Source organism: Lissotriton vulgaris, chromosome 12, assembly GCF_964263255.1.
Source record: "Lissotriton vulgaris chromosome 12, aLisVul1.2, whole genome shotgun sequence".
Lineage (NCBI taxonomy): Eukaryota > Metazoa > Chordata > Amphibia > Caudata > Salamandridae > Lissotriton > Lissotriton vulgaris.
In genome coordinates this window covers 30,319,417-30,336,355 of record NC_141700.1, presented here as the reverse complement: position 1 = coordinate 30,336,355, position 16,939 = coordinate 30,319,417, and the positions used below count along the sequence as shown (strand labels likewise).

The following is a 16,939-nucleotide window of genomic DNA, read 5'->3' as shown; positions in this document are numbered from 1 at the left end:
ACAGCACCACTCTGCACCACCACAGCATCACTCAGCACCACCACACAGCACCACCCAGCACCATCACAGCACCACTCAGCACCACCACAGCACCACTCAGCACCACCACAGCACCACTCAGCGCAACCACAGTACCACTCAGCGCAACAACAGCACCACTCAGCGCAACCACAGCATCACTCAGCGCAACTACAGCATCACTCAGCGCAACCACAGCATCACTCAGCGCAACCACAGCATCACTCAGTGCAACCACAGCATTACTCAGCATAACTCAGCATCACCACAGCATCACAGGTTCAAATATGTTCTCTCAATGTTTCAAGCTTTATTACAAATGTCAAAAAAGACGTTAATATTTCACTTCTGTTCTTGGATTTTCGTCACAATAAAATACACTGAACATAATCTTCACAAAAGTTATTTACAAAAGTTTAAGCTATTGCCATTATAAATTACAATCACTTAATTATTAATTATTTAAAAAAATTAAAAGCCATTGTTATTTGTAATATCAATACATCTAAGTCACGTAAATACAAAACATGTTGCATTACAAATGCTATAGGTGTCACATTTGCGAAAGTTATAACTATTGGCATTGTAAATGACAAAGCTATTAATTTAGCTATTTTCAAAAACAACACATAAATAAAAAAAAATGTCATTTATAAGACCAATAGCTCAAACGTTCCTAATGAGAGACCTATTGCATTTCCAATGCTTGTTGTGACTAGGAACTTTAGGGAGCCATGGTTTACGTATTGGAGGCTGCTTGTGGCTACGTTCAAGTCAGGGCCACAGAATGAAGTGATTTTACGGCCGCTGAGGTTTCCACATGATTGTGGATTCGCTGCATCTGCCTCACCATCCATCAACTGCTGCATAATCTGGGGATTTTAACAAAAAACACAATTTGTTTCGAACTCAAATGGATCAAGTTACTGAAAATGCAGCTACACGTTGCAGCACATGGAAGGCCTTTCGCAAAGGTTGGCTGGTCACCTATCTGGTTGCCGTGTACAGGGGTGTGACAGTGGTAGTACTGGGGGTGAAAACTTTGTCCAGACAGTCAACATGCGGAAAAACACTAAATAATGCAGTCAAACTATCACGAAATGTGCCGCATGATTTGACTTTACTCGCCGAATAGTTTAGTGAACTTGCCACATAATTTGGTCCTCCAGCGGCCTTAGTTATGGTGGATGAGCGCACTAAGGACCCTGTACTGGTCTTCTAGGTGCTAGTTTAAAGCACTTCACTTTTCATTCGTGCATTTTGGGCATCCGTTTAGTTCTTCTGGCTCGCACTGGTGCCCTGCACTCAGTTATTTATTAAACTTTAAATGAGATGCGGTGACTCCTGGGTTAGTTGAAGTCTCTGGTGCATCACCCATATTTTTTACACCCACCCCTCCACCCTCCTGCTGTGGTACTCCCCCAATCCCCCACCTCGCCCCCGCCACCCCACACACATGTGGGTTGACCTTTGACTGAGACGCCCTTGGCCGCTCTGTGCTGAATCCCTCGTTACCACGCACAGATGCCCTCAGTGCGTTCAAAAATGGGTCACGATTGGATGAAAACATGCGGATTTGAAATGCACCTGCCGCTGGGGGTGGTGGTCCCCTTCGATCGCCCAGGCCCCCCCTCCCTTGCTTTCAGTTTCCCTTGTGCTGCTGAAAGGCTGAGCCCCTGCACCCCCCTCCCCAAGCCCCCGCCGCCTGCTCCCACATTCCAGAGAACAAAAGTGCCGTCAGGGCGGCGGTAATCCCTCCTCGGAGGGTCACATGGGCTCGGCCGGGCACCAGGAGGCAGGGTATCTTCCCGGGAGCAGCACGGCTCCGGGGCCCGCTCTGCCTGCACGACCCCCGGAGGAAGAGGACTGGAGAGGCCCGCACGGCCCGGAGCCAGAGCAAGAAAGAGGAGGCGGGCTTTGAAATCAGGACACGGTGTTAGAAGAACCTGACAACGGTCATCGGAAGAGAGCGAACTTGGACAGCGCGAGATTCATAATTTCGCGAACTTTGCACGGACGTTTCGCGAACTTTATGCGAACTTTTACGCATTCTTCCTGCGTTGTGACATCTTTCAAGCGGTGGACACCTGATGCGCAGACTTTGGGCTCTTAACGGCGATTACCGTGGCGTCGGTGTGCCCCACAGCCCCACCCGTCTACCCTTGCATTGAAACCTCTGTGCCTGGGGGGGCTGTCACATGCCCCCGAGGAAGACACCCCCGCGCCTGTGGTCGCTGCAGCACTTTCCCGCGCCCCGGGCTTTGTCCTGCCTGCGGACTCTGAGTGGACACTGGTCCTGGAGTGAGGGGCCCCCGGACCTGCAGCTGGGGGTTTTGATGCCCTCTTCACGCCTCTCCTAGGACTGGACCCCCCCCCCCCCCCCCCGGCCTTGGCATCTGACTGACCCTGCAGGACTGGCCCAGTCTGCAACACTTGTGAACTTTCCAGAACTATGCTATTTTTCTGCATCTCCTGGCGCCCGTGACTGAAAGGATTTCTTCTGTGGCTGGGGTTGGCCCCCTGGTCTGTGAGCCCCCCAGTGCCTCCCAGTCCGCACTGGTCCCCTGCCACCATGCCCTCGGGGTACAGCCAGCGCTCCCTGACCGTGCTGCTGCTCCTGGGGGTGCTGGCCGCCATCATGTCGGTGCTGGCCGCCACCCTGGTCTTCCAGATCCAGGCGCAGCAGGGGGCGGTGAAGGAGGCGCCCCCGCTGCCCCCCGGGGTGCTGCTGCCCGCCTGCACCGGCCTGGCCGCCCTCTGCCTGACGCTCAACGCCTGCTGCGTCATCGTCTGCCTGCTGCATGCCTACTTCAGCACCGAGGCGTGCCGGGAGCAGGGCCCGGGGCCCGAGAGGTGAACACTGCGACTGCACTGCAGCGGGCCGGGCCGAGCCGAGCCGGGCTCGTGTCCTCACAGGGGGTGCACTGCACCGGGGTGACAGCCAGTGACATCTGGGCTGGGCCCAGCACCTGCTCAGGGGGTTACATGGGGGGTGGAGAAATGCATAGGGCAGATCACAACAGAGTACATGCATACAGTGTACAGGTGGTTTTCATACCCTCCTTATACCTGTAGTGAACCCCTTCTATCCCTCCGCTATCCTTCTCACTTCAAATAACTAATATCCGCCACTCAAATTACTTTCATATTTCACTGTACTAATTCACCACTAATCCTTTATGGGTTTCTGGAGTTGTGTGCTACTCGCCAAAAAAATCGCTTCAACACCCCATCAGGGGTAGAAAGCGCTATATAAATACAAACCTTCTTTCCTCTTCTATCCGTCCAAATCCAAATAACTGACTAACCTATCCACTACTTAAAATGTACTTGCATATTTCACTACACTAATTCAACACTAATCCTCTATGGGTCCCGGAGTAGCGTGCTACTCGCTGAAAAAGCCCTTCGACGCCTCGTCAAGGGTAGTAAGCGCTATATAAATGCAATTACAACACAATACAATTACAAAATGGTATTTGTGTACATTAGCATACAATCCATCAACCTGTAGTAAAACATAGGGGTGAATTTTACCGCAGACCAGCCAGATTTACAGGTACACAGGTAGTCGTGAAATGCACAGGTAATAAAGTAACATTACAACATAGTACAGGCATAAAGTTACAGAGGTGGCTTAAATAATATCCTTCTACCTGTAGTAAATCACTTGGCTAGATTTCACTGCAGGCCACCAGGTGTGCAGTTACACAGGTGGTGTACATTCCATTCTTCTGTCTATAGTATAATACACAACACAGTCACATTTGAAGTTTGTATAGGCGTAGCTAGAGGGGCTTGGGGTACAGCTGTACTCACTGTGTACATCATGGGAGGCTTGGGGTACCGCTCTACTCCCTATATGTAGAGGGGGCTTGGGGTACTGCTGTCTTCCTATATGTAGGGCGCATGGGGTAACTCTGTACTCTATATAAAGGAGTGCTTGGGGTGCCGATATACTTTCTATATATAGGGTGGCTTGGGGTACCGTGTGCTCCCTAAATATAGGGAGGCTAGGAGTACTGCTGTACTCACTAAATATATGGAGAATTGGGGTACAGCTGTAGTCTATATATGTAGGGAGGCTTGGGGTACCTCTTTGATTCCTAAATATAGTGAGGCTTGGGGTACCATGCTCAATAACCTTCTCTGGATCCCATTGGCCAGCTCCTCATTTTGGGGATCCTGCTAAGTGTGGTACACAAATGATGATCCGTAGTCCAGGTGTAGTAGTAGATCCCTCTTTATTAGCAGGTAGATAGGTGGCAAGTTATAAGGTAAGAAGATACAAAGGAGAAACCCCACCAGGTAGAGAGGGAAAAGATATAGAAATCATTTACCACACTAAGCTGATGGAAGTAGTTACTATAAACACATCCGCCTTCAATGAGGAAGAAGAGGCTTTGGTTGTTCCTCAAGGAGAATCTCCGAGGGGGCGCGTCAATGGGTTTGTGGTGGTCTCGGGACTGGGTGGTCAGAGGAGGTCTCTCCTCCTGGGGTTCAATGACCTTTACTTGGTCGTCCCATGTTCGTCGATTGGCTTTCTGCTGTGGGTAACGGAGATAAAGCGCGGTGTTGGCGTGTGTCGTATGGGCTAGCGCTTGTAGGGAGTCTGAATGGTATAATGTGCATGATGTGGGGGTCAGGAGGGGTGTTCATGGGGATGCCTGTGGGATCTGTCCAGTCCAGGGGTGATGGGTTGGCTGGGAGTAATGTTCATCACACCAGAGTAATCGGAGTAACTTTGGCAATTTCACGTTACTCTTTGATCGGAATTTACCTTTAATAATGTAATTACACCTACTAGCATAATTAAGAGTAATTTGGGGGGAAAATCCTACAGTGAGAGTACATTTATCGAATGTGAGCGGCTGCTCGCACTGCTCTTTATGTCCTGTTGCATTTAATGCTATTTTCTTATTGCAAAATGCACCCTCACATTCATTTTGCGCGCCACAGAGTATTTTGCACTAAGAAACTTGGGCTAAATGCCGGGAGTAAATTGGGGAAAAATCCTAACTCAAGTGCACATTTATCGACCGCAATCGCCTGCTCGTGCTGCTATCCATGTGCTATCGCATTTAGCATTATTTCTTAGTGCGAAATGCATTGTCGCATAGGTAATGCCGCGTGACTGCACTACATGGAATTACGAGAGTTACGCCCACCCCTAGTACTGGGGGGCAGCGGGGAATGAAGATGAATACGAAGCTGTGGGTCCTGGACGACACATGCTACCTGGTGTCTTTGGGTACAGGTAGCCCCGCTGGAATTATACGATGGTGCGGCTGCAGCGATTTATGAATAATTATAGATTTGCCGATTTGTAACATAATTCATCATCTGCCGCATAATCTGCTAATTTTAACAAAAAAAATAGTTTCTACCTCAAACAGTTCAAAAGTTACAAAAAATGAAGCAACACGTGTTGCAGCGCAGAGGAAGCCCCTTTAGCAAAACTACCCTGGCCACCTTTCTGTTGCTTAATGCTATATTTGTGTTAAACGGGTACTAAAGAGGTGCAACTTATACCCAGACAGTGTTACCCATTTCAAACATGCTGAAAAAATGAAGTTATACTGTTACAAAATTATGCAGCATATTGGCTTTTTCTGGCTGCATAATTTACTCAACCCTGCCGCATAATTTGGCCCTCTCCTGCCGCATAATTCCAGTGGCCCTGGCAGTCGATGAGAGCTTCTAGTGTGCTAACAATGCATTTGGAGACTGTGGGCCACCTCACCGCACACCTGACACCAACACTGGGGGTTCACTTGTACTGAAGGCTTGGTGGACAGGCCTGCGTGAAGCTACTCTGAGACAGTAACACATTCCAAAGCTGTGATGCATACTGCTGTCACACTCGACCGGGGAGTTGTTACAATGCTGCAGCTGCAAGTGTGGCATTCGGACCTGTGTGGTGTGACGTCACACTGCCTTCTGGAGGCGCTGGTACCAGGTTCTTGACAATGCCATATATTTGGCAAAGAGGTTAGGCCGAGATTCTCAACTCTTGAGATGTGTGACACACACAGGTATGTTGTGCATGAGTGTGTCCTCAACAGGTGTGTGGGAAGATGGCGCCGCCTCTAGACGCTTTCCTGCAGAGCCCCCCGCCTCTGCCTCTTTCGGGGTGCCTGTATTTACTTGCATAAATAGATTTTGGTGCTAATGCAGACGGTTCTGGCTCACCTGGCTTTCCAGTGGTTCTGGTTCACCTGTCTCTCCAGTGGTTGTGGTGTTGCCTGGCTCCTACACTTAAGTGTGAGGTCAGGCAGGGGTGTGTGAGGGCACTCTCATGGGTGAGCAGACCAGAGCCTGAGATGCACTCTTTCCTTTCCAGAAGCTGGATGAGTTTTTAGGACCTGGCCCAGTCCTCTCCAAGGGCACCCAGTGACCTCTTTACCCAGCCTTGCATCCCTAACAATCCTCAGCCACAGGCATTCTAGAATGCTGCTCTGTTCAATGACCCCTGGTTGGGTTTGATGGCTGTGGTGACATCATTCACCTGATGGACTGTTTAAAAGTTAATTTCTGTTGTCAAGTTTTCTCCAATATCTTTCTCGTCATCTGGTTGACTACAACACTACACGTCAGGTTTAGAAGCTAGTTATATATGTTGCGAGGTTACGACGCCTCGTCAGCGGTAGTACGCGCTATAGAAATGTAATTACAATACAATACATCACGGCCATTTGTATAGCACATGTTCTGCCGCTAGCATGGCTTCAGTGAGCCTTGGTAAGTCCGGGGAGACTGCATTTAGACATTAGTTGCCCTTATTTCTTTCATATGTTGGACTTCTGTTTCTTACATGGCCTCCATATTGGGGGTTTTGTATTGTCACCCTGTGGTGCCCTGGACAGTTTTAGAGGGACTGACCCCTACTTATTCCTTGACATTCTTGTCCCTCTGTTTCCACAGAGCGGCAAAAACTGCACCAGCACTCATGCAGGACCCATGGGGCAATATAAAACACATGCTTTATTGTAATGGTAAGAAAGTGAAACACTGACTCTAGAAGCACCAGGAGAGAAGCCTCCCCCCACTCTCTCATCCAAAGGCCCTTCAATGGGCCTGTCAGCGGCAAGTGACTACCCATAAATCTGCATACATTACCCTTTTGCTCCATTGTGTCGGCCATGTTTGAGTGGTGTCTTTCTGGAGAGGCCTGCTCTCGCGGGCTCATTAGCCTCGCTGCTCACGTCGGCCCTGTCGTTCCCACGTCTCCTGTCTGTCACACTGAATTACTGGCCTACATTTCTGCGGCTTTGGTGAATATACTGGGTAGAGAGTTGCACAAAAGCTGATCGCTGTTCGATTGTGCGACACCACAACAAAACAAGCTGCTGCTCCGCTGTCCTGGGCAGTGGTGCCAGAAACTACAGCTGATGCAGAAGGGTTTCAGGTGTCTCAAAAGTGTATTTAATTTGAAACCCCTGCATACACAGGTGTTAGTTAAAATATTCGGTGTACAATAGTTCTATGAGACTTTTAATCTTTGTCTAATGTTGACACCTTTTAAAGGAGGTCTGACCTTGAGTAAAACAAGTCTTTTTTCTTAATATCACATCATATGGTTAGTAATGAAGAGAACTGTTTTGGGGGCCACTCTCTTAAATAGTTATTGTATTGCTGGCAAGGATGCAAGCATCAATTTCCATGGAGATGGCACAAACCTGTTTTGAAAAGCAAGCGTGGAGTGTGGCCATCCTTGAAAGAGGATAATTTAAAGTTTGCAGGATCTTTTCCGCACCTTCAGTTACTTACAAACATATCTCATATAAAGCACAGGATTTCGAGTCAGGTTCTAGTCCCATGGGTCCAGGTGACGTTACGTTACCATAGATACCAGTTGATGGTCCTTTGGTGGGCAGGGTTGGACGTCTCGCTAATGACGCACCACAATATTTGCTTGAAACAGCAAATGTTTTCTCCAATCTCTGCCTCGTTAGTTATTCCTCCATCCTGAAGAGTGCGCAGTCTGTGCTGGAGGGTTGTCGGCCAACCTTCTGAAGGTTAAGCCCCGAATCGACAACACTGTCCTTGGCATCATCCCGAGGGTTCCACGAAAACTTTAACAAAACATTTCTTGCCCAAGAAATAGGTCTACTATCCTATAGCTGCCTTATCCATTCTATAGGGGGAGCTGTGCACAGTAATGTTGTTAGAATGGAGCACTGACATTTGTAAAACAGGGACCCGCTATACCGTTGCGTAGTCCACTGGCACCGCCTCCCCACAGCGATCAGTTCCAAGTATATGCCACAGACCACTTGGTTTTTAGCTTTATCATTATATCTGAAAAGGGAAACAGAACTAAAAAAAACAAAATAATTATGTTTTTCTTCTTTGTTTCAATGTTTTAGGGGCGACTGGTTCCTTTTGGACACTCGTATCATTCGACACGTAGCGGTCGGCCTCTTCTGCTTCGGCGTGGCTGTGTATTTGGCAGGTAAAAGTTTTTTCATTTCAAAGACTTGCACTGTACAATCCCTTTCAAACCAAATAAGAGATGTCGGAGTGTCAGGAAAGAGTGGTACTGGGGATAGAGAAATATGTCCACGTTTAACGGTGGAGAAAGACAGTCACTCTTTGAGACTGACCTGTAGGAAAACAGGATGAGACATCAGTTCATTTACTCCGATGAAACACTGTTGTCCATTTAGAAACATCGGACTGAGGACTATTCACCGGTGCCCTTACATATAAGCCCATATCTTGATGAACACCAAGGAACCTATTTCCTTTCTTGCTTATAGTTTCTAAATTCCAAAGATTCTTCTGCACAACATCCAACATGCTTCAAAGGAGCCTTTCATTGAAGAGAAAAAAAGGCACTTCTATTTAGCCACTCCTACACCACCCACAATTCCTAAGAGATGGGATTCTAGAGTGTGTCTTTATTTGACGATGTCCGCTTAGGTTCTGGACCGACTGAGACATTACTCTTTCCTTAAAGGTCATTTCCACATGTCTCATTTGTTTATTACTGATCTTGTACAATTTATCAAAGAATGACCAACTTTATAGGAATTTTCCTCCAGTGGAAAAATCACATCTTCAAAAGTTGGTATCCACTAAATCCTAAAGATATATTTTTCAAAAAATCTCTTTCCTTCCTTTAGGAATACTGGATAACAGCATACACTGTTCACATCCCGCGTGGCTAGAAACATACATTCTTTGGGATTTCTATGTTCTAATGATCTCTGAGGTTTCATTGTAAGATTTCCCCTTCTAGAAATAAGCAACATTCTCAAAAATTGCTTCCTCTGTCTCCATGAAGATGAGGGCACAACGTCTTGAAGTTAGTGAAATTGCACATTTTCCTTGCCTATATTTGCCAGATAATACAATACAAAAAATTTAATTAGCAAATTTATTATTCATAAAATACTACTACTAAATAAATGTAAAGTTAAAGTTACTTAGTAGTTGCTAGCTAAATTTGGACACCTATCCTATTGGGCAATATTTTGTTTTGCCTGATAGTAAATGCTGTACGTCATCTCCTCGTCTCAACGTATTAACTCTTCAAATGGTCCCCCTATGGTGATGTTCCAAGGACGTCTTGAGCACATGGTGGCCATTTTCAGGTCTTGGAATCCCTTTGCTTTGTTTTTTGCTGTAGATGGTGTCAAGAATAAACCACAACAGGTAACTACTGCACCCACCGCCTCGTCTGAAATGTATGTGCACCCCGATTAAATCTGGTCAAAACTGCATTCTGTAACACTGCTTTTTATTTGGCAGTGCTGATCAAAAGCCCTTTTATGTCTCTAAAATACTTCCAAACTGTGCATACGATGTAAGTTGAGGGGCACTCGCACTCTAAGCTCACATAAAAGAGATAAAAATCTTGCTTTTGGTTTGTTTTTTTAAATACCTTTTTTTAAATTTTTTAAAGAGGAGGCATCTGTTTTCAGTTATCGTTGCATATTTTTCTACTCCGTTCTTGTTGGCCGTATTGGGAGGGTCCGCTGCTTTCCGCGATTCCATGCTGATCTTAGACGCCATATCTTGAGTGGAGCAAAAATTTAGCAGGCCATTGCTTATTTGTAGAATTTTGATAGATTCAGGCTTTTAGGTAGAGTAACCTAAACCCGGGGCAAGACGCACGATGAAAGTGGCCACTTAAGAGATTGCAAATTGTGGACCGACTTTTGCGGTCAATATTTTATATTGTAAATTCACCTACGTGTTAATAGGTCAGTTCACATAATAACGCCTTCCAAGGTGTCACAGAATGACCTGCCTAATTAATATTCATTATGGAGGTCACAATTTGAGACCCTGTGCATTTTGCTACAATCAGAGGGATGGTGGCCTGCATGGGTCAGCAGACCATCACTCATGCAATTGCATTCCCTTAAGGAACTCAGGCTGATTAAAAAAAAAAAGAGTTATCCATTTTGGAAAACCTCAGTGAGGGCAGGCAAAGGTCCTATGGCCCCCCCAAGAAGTTGCGACCCAGATTCTAAAAAGTGAAGGGGGGCACGGGATCTCCTCCCCTTTGTAAATCAGTTACCACATCAACTCACGAATCTGTAAGTGATCAGTCGTTTTTGACTGGAAGTACACTAACCATTAATTCATGGGTTACCGATTAGCAATTTGTAAAGACCACCAATAACATCCTAAATTGCATTTCGATAATTATTCCGAAACGCATTTTGCGATTTGAAATCACTTCTCTGATTCGCTCTCCTTCCATTTATTCCAAGCCCCACACTGCCAGTGCACGTGGCTCCGGTGCATGATACTGTATGTGAATGTACCTGAAGCTCCTCCCCTGCCTGTGTATGTGCGATAAGCTCACCCACACTCCTAGCGTTGTTTGTCCATGGGCAACTACCTCCTACGTTGCCTGCCAATGTGCTCCAGGCCCTCACAGACCCTGTACATGTGACCCAAGCCCTCACAGACCCTGTACATGTGACCCAAGCCTTCACAGTCCCTGTACATGTGACCCAGGTGCTTAACACTGCAAGTACATGTTCAAAGTGAAAGACACTCCCTGTACACATGTACCAAGTCCTCACTGCACCTGTCGCTGTGCCCCAAGCGCTCACACTGCCTGTCCATGGGCCAGAAGCGCTCACGCTGCCTGTACATGTGTTACAAGCCCTCACACTGCCTGTCCATGTGTTACATGCCCTCACACTACCTCTTTATGTGTCTGTAGTGCTTGACACTGCCCGTCCATGTGCCCCTTTCTGTCACACTGCCTGTCCATGTGCCACAAGCTCTAACACAGCTCATCCATGTGCCACAAGCTCTCACACCACCTGGCATATTTCTCAAGCCCTCACACTCCCTGTCCATATGCCCCTTTCCGTCACACTGCTTGTGATGTGTCATAAACATTCGCACTGCATTTTCATACGCCCCAAGCCCTGACATTGTCTTTGTGTGTGCCACAAACCCTCAAACTGGCTATCCTTGTGCCCTAAGCCCTCACACTGCCCCCACGTGAAAATGGCCCTCAGACGGCCTCTCAATGTTTCTGTAGTTCTTATCACTGCCTGCTCATGGGCCCAAATCTCCTCCCATGACCGGTCCATGTTTGGATGCACTGTGTACAGTCACGTTATGCAGGACATAAAACGCACTGCACCCCCTTGGCCTCGAGAGGACTGATGCTGTTTTTCTTGTCTTCCAGCCCTGTCCATCTACATGTTACTTCTCTTCGAGATGGAGACTGGCGTCACCAGTGCCTGCATTCTGTCCTCCGGGATACTCGTCCTTATGCTCACGGTCACCCACGCCATCTTTAAGGCCTCCCAGGCTCGGCGGCGAGGACACAATCAACTGGCCAACACTATGTACGAGAACGACTCTGCACACGGAAGCGAGACCCCAGCCAATGGCCTCAACAACATAAAAGAAACCCCAAAGCCGAGACCTCGCCCGGAGATCCACAGGGAATTCTCCTATCCACCATACATCGAGAAGGCACAACCCACCTCACCCGTACTCAGCGACGTGACATCCGCAAGCAGCCACGGGACGGTCCCCCATGGGACGGTCCCTCGCCACCAAAGCAGCATGACTGAGAAAGATGGCTACACCATCCCACGCATGCACCGCACTTTGTCGGCCGAGTCAGGGCTGCTGCAGTCGCACAGTAAGCCCTGGAATGGGATCACCCAAGAGATGAGGACCATGGTAGGGCGTAAACAGGGCGCCACAGCCAAGGACTCAACGTTAGTGTAACAAGTAGCAGCGTTCCCCTCGATCACCTGGTCGAAGGACCGGACAGAAGACTTGAACCTGAAGCAAGACTCTATATCCTCCTATGTGCCAACAGCACAGCATCTTACAAGCAAAAAATGGTGGGGTGCTTGCATTTAGTGCAAGTGTACCTTTAGTACAAGTGCAAGACTTCTGGCTTAAACAAGCCGCACAAAATATCCTATAAATCCATGGACATGTAAATCCGCCAAGTTCGTTGCAGATGTACAAAACACTGTTATTAGAATATAGTTGAGCGAAACTGCATTCTTGTATATACAAGTGCAAAAAAAATCCCTGATAGTACACAGATGAGCAATAACTGCCTGCTTGTGCACACAGGTGCAAACATCCTATAAGGACATGGAGGTATGAAACTGCTTGCTTCTACAAAGACTTGATAAAAAACATCCTATTAGAACACAGATGAGCAAAACTGCCGGATTATACCTGCATGCGTAAAACTCCCTATTAGAACTTAGATGAGCAAAACTGTACACCCGCACACTGGAATGCAGTGCAGGCTGTTACTATGTAGATGCATTCAACCACTTGCTGCCAGATAATCCACAAAACATCCGGCGAGGACGGAAAATCTAACACTATAGTTAATAGATTGAAATCTACAGCAATTGATGAGCAAAGCAGACTTAATACAGAGACCTGAGACGAGTATCGAAAGCTACAGAACACCCGCCTTGAACTCCGACGGACAAGTCCATTGGTTGATTTGAACGGGGTCAACGGTGGAAGTCTGCTGCAGAAGCGGGTTCCAGGAGGCTTTGTCCACCTCTGCTCCAAGCAGCCTGGACCAGAGCTTTTGAATTATGGCAGAAAAGAATTTTGAGCGAAGGAACCGGTGATTGATCGCTTGACAGAAATCTTTCAATAAACGGGTCTTCTGCTAATTTCCTGTTTGTGAAGTTTATTGGAGGAAGCCTTATAGAAAACAAATTAACTTGGAACACTTCAGAAAAGTGATCTCAGTCGCACAGATAAAGCAATCATTATTGACATACAAATCTGATCTATTTCTTAACACATTTATTATAGCACTGAGTGGGACAGGGTGATCACATTTTTTAGAAGGAGTAATCCGGTTTCTTTGAATGCAGTAACCAGAATTCCTAGACTGAGGTAGCCAGGGCTTATTATGCAGTAACAAGGTCTTAGAAATCAGCAATCCGATTTCTTAGAGAGCAGTAGTTGGGTTTCTTAGAATGCACTATTCAAGTTAATTAGAATGTAGTAATCAGGTTTCTTAACATGAAGTAATCCGGTTTCTCATAATACAGTAACCAGGTCTTAGAATGCAGGGACCAGGTTTCAGTAATTGGGTTTCTTGGAATGCACTTATCAGGTGACTTAGAATGCACCAATCCAGTCACTTAGAACGCACTAAACTGCTTTCTTTGAACTCAGTAATTAGGTTTCTTAAAATGTAGTAACCGGGTATCCTAAAATGCAGCAATCTGGTTTCTTAGAACTCTGATTCTAGATTTCTCAGAATGCAGTAATCAGGTTTCTTAAAATGCAGTAAACATGTTTCCCGGAGTTCCGTAATTTCGTTTCGTGGCATGTGACAAGCAGGTTTCTTAGAATGCAGGCACCAGCTTTCTTAGAGTGCAGTAATCTGGTACAGTAACTGGGTTTCTTAGAATGCAGTAACACTGATCCAGTTTCTTACAATGCAGTCACCAGATTTCATAGAAAGCAATAATCAGGTTTCTTAGAGTGCAGTTAACAGCTTTCTTTATACTCAATAATTTGGTTTCTTAGAATGCAGTAACTGGGTTTTTTAGAATGCTGTAACCGGGTTTCTTAGAATTCAGGAACCAGGTTTATCCGAATGCAGTAACCAGGTCCCTTAGAATACAGTTACCCAGTTTCTTTGAATGCAGTAATCAGCTTCTTTGAAATGCAGTAAACTTGTTTCTTTGAACTCAGTAATGTGGTTTCTTAGAATGTAACAACCAGGTTTCTTAGAATGCAGTAAACAGCTTTCTTTGAACCTAGTATTTGGGTTTCTCAGAATGCAGGAACTGGGTTTCTTGGAACGCAGTTACTAGATTTCCTGGAATGCAGTTACCAGGTTTCTTAGAATGCAGTAATCAGGTTTCTTAGAATGCTGCAACTGTGTTTCTTAGAATGCTGCAACCAGTTTCCTAAAACGTCCTAATCATGTTTCTCAGAACGCAGTAACCGGGTTTCTTATAATACAGTGACCGGGATTCTCAAAATGCTGTAATCCCCTTTCATAGAATGAAGTAATTCGGTTTCTTAGAATGCAGTAATCGTGTTAAAAAAATGCAGTGCCGGGTTTCCTAGAATACAACAATGGTGTTTCTTACCTTTCTTTGAACTTAGTAATTAGGTTTCTTAGAATGCAGGAACCAGGTGACACAGAATGCAATAATCTGGTTTTGAGAATGCAGTAATCAGGTTTATTAAAATGCAATAAAATGTTTCTTTGAGCTTAGTAATTTGGTTTCTTAGAGTGCAGTAACTGGGTTTTTTAGAATGCTGTAACCGGGTTTCTTAGAATACAGAAACCAGGTTTATCCGAATGCAGTAACCAGGTCCCTCAGAATACAGTTACCCAGTTTCTTTGAATGCAGTAATCAGCTTCTTTGAAATGCAGTAAACTTGTTTCTTTGAACTCAGTAATGTGGTTTCTTAGAATGTAACAACCAGGTTTCTTAGAATGCAGTAAACAGCTTTCTTTGAACCTAGTATTTGGGTTTCTCAGAATGCAGGAACTGGGTTTCTTGGAACGCAGTTACTAGATTTCCTGGAATGCAGTTACCAGGTTTCCTTTTATGCAGTAATCAGGCTTCTTAGAATGTAACGATTAGGATTTGAGAAAAAAGTAATCAGATTTCTTAAAATGCAATAAACATGTAATTTGTTTTCTTAGAGTGATGAACCAGTTTCTTAAAAAGCAGTGATCGGGTACAGTAATCGGGCTCCTTAAAATACATTAACGAGGTTTCTTAGAATGCAGTAATCTGGTTTCTTAGAATGCTGCAACTGTGTTTCTTAGAATGCTGCAACCAGTTTCCTAAAACGTCCTAATCATGTTTCTCAGAACGCAGTAGCTGGGTTTCTTATAATACAGTGACCGGGATTCTCAAAATGCTGTAATCCCCTTTCATAGAATGAAGTAATTCGGTTTCTTAGAATGCAGTAATCGTGTTAAAAAAATGCAGTGCCGGGTTTCCTAGAATACAACAATGGTGTTTCTTACCTTTCTTTGAACTTAGTAATTAGGTTTCTTAGAATGCAGGAACCAGGTGACACAGAATGCAATAATCTGGTTTTGAGAATGCAGTAATCAGGTTTCTTAAAATGCAATAAACATGTTTCTTTGAGCTTAGTAATTTGGTTTCATAGAGTGTAGATACCAAGTTTCTTATTAAGCAGTAATCTGCTACAGTAACCGAGTTTCTTAGAACGTACTAATCACGTTTGTTAGAATGCAGTAATTGGGTTTCTTTGAACTCTGTAATTTGGTTTCTTAGAATGCAGTAAACAGATTTCTTTGAACTCTGTAGTTACATTTCTTAGACGACGGTAATGGGGCTTCTACGAATGCCGTAATCGGATTTCTTAGAGTGAAGTAACCAGGTTTCTTAGAAAGCAATAATCAGGTTTCTTAGAATGAAGTAAACAGCTTTCTTTGAATTCAGTCATTTGGCTTCTTGGAAAGCATTAATCAGGCTTCTTAGAATGCAGTTACCAAGTTTCTTAGAAAGCAGTAATCAGCTTTCTTAGTATGCAATACTAGGTTTCTTACAATGCAGCACCTGGTTTCTTAGAGTGCAGTAACTTGGTTTCTAAGAATGCAATAATTGGGTTTCTTAGAGTGAAATAACGAAGTTTCTTAGAACACACTAATCATGTTTCTTAGAATGCAGTAACCAGCTTTCTTGGAATACAGTAATTAGGATTCTTGGTATGCATTAACCAGGTTTCTTATAATGCAGTAATCCGCTTTCTTAGTATGCAATACCAGGTTTCTTACAATACAGTAATCAGCTTTCCTACAATGCAGCACAAGGTTTCTTAGAGTGCAGTAACCGGGTTTCCTAGAATGCAATAATTAGGGTTCTTAGAGCGAAGGAACAAGATTTCTTAGAACACACTAATCATGTTTTTTTAGAATGCAGTAAAATGTTTATTTTTGTATTTAATAATTAGTTGTCTTGGAATGCAGTTACCAAGTTTCTTAGAATGCATCAGCAAGGGTACTTAGAAAACAGGAATCAGCTTTCCTACATGCAGCACCAGGTTTCTTAGAGTTTAGTAACCGGGTTTCTATGAATGAAGTAACCAGGTTTTTTAGAATGAAATAATTATGGTTCTTAGAGCGAAGAAACAAGATTTCTTAGAACACACTAATCATGTTTTTTTATAATGCAGGAAACAGTTTATTTATTTTTAGGTCTCACCTATTATATCGCGCAGGAATAAATAGGCGAGATTATAGTAAAGGGGAAAAGAAAAGTCTACCTAGCCTGCGGATCGCGTACGGTTCATGTGAGCTATGCGCGTGCACAGTGCCAGCCACTTCCCAATTCAATTCAATTCAATTCAATTAATTTATATAGCGCGCTACATACCCAGAGGGTCTCAAGGCGCTTGGAGAAGGGTGGGGGATTACTTGTCGAATACACCACCATTT

The 16,939-nt window shown here is 45.0% G+C and overlaps 1 protein-coding gene across 1 annotated transcript; it reads left to right on the top strand.

Annotated features, from left to right (window-relative positions):
• Window positions 1–1,978: 1,978 nt before the first annotated feature.
• On the top strand, window positions 1,979–15,304 carry TMEM221 (transmembrane protein 221). The gene is made up of 3 exons (XM_086946326.1): window positions 1,979–2,871; window positions 8,388–8,473; window positions 11,684–15,304. Exons 1-3 carry the CDS (start codon window positions 2,591–2,593, stop codon window positions 12,235–12,237), a joined length of 921 nt encoding a protein of 306 aa, XP_086802452.1. The 5' UTR covers window positions 1,979–2,590; the 3' UTR covers window positions 12,238–15,304.
• Window positions 15,305–16,939: the final 1,635 nt, after the last annotated feature.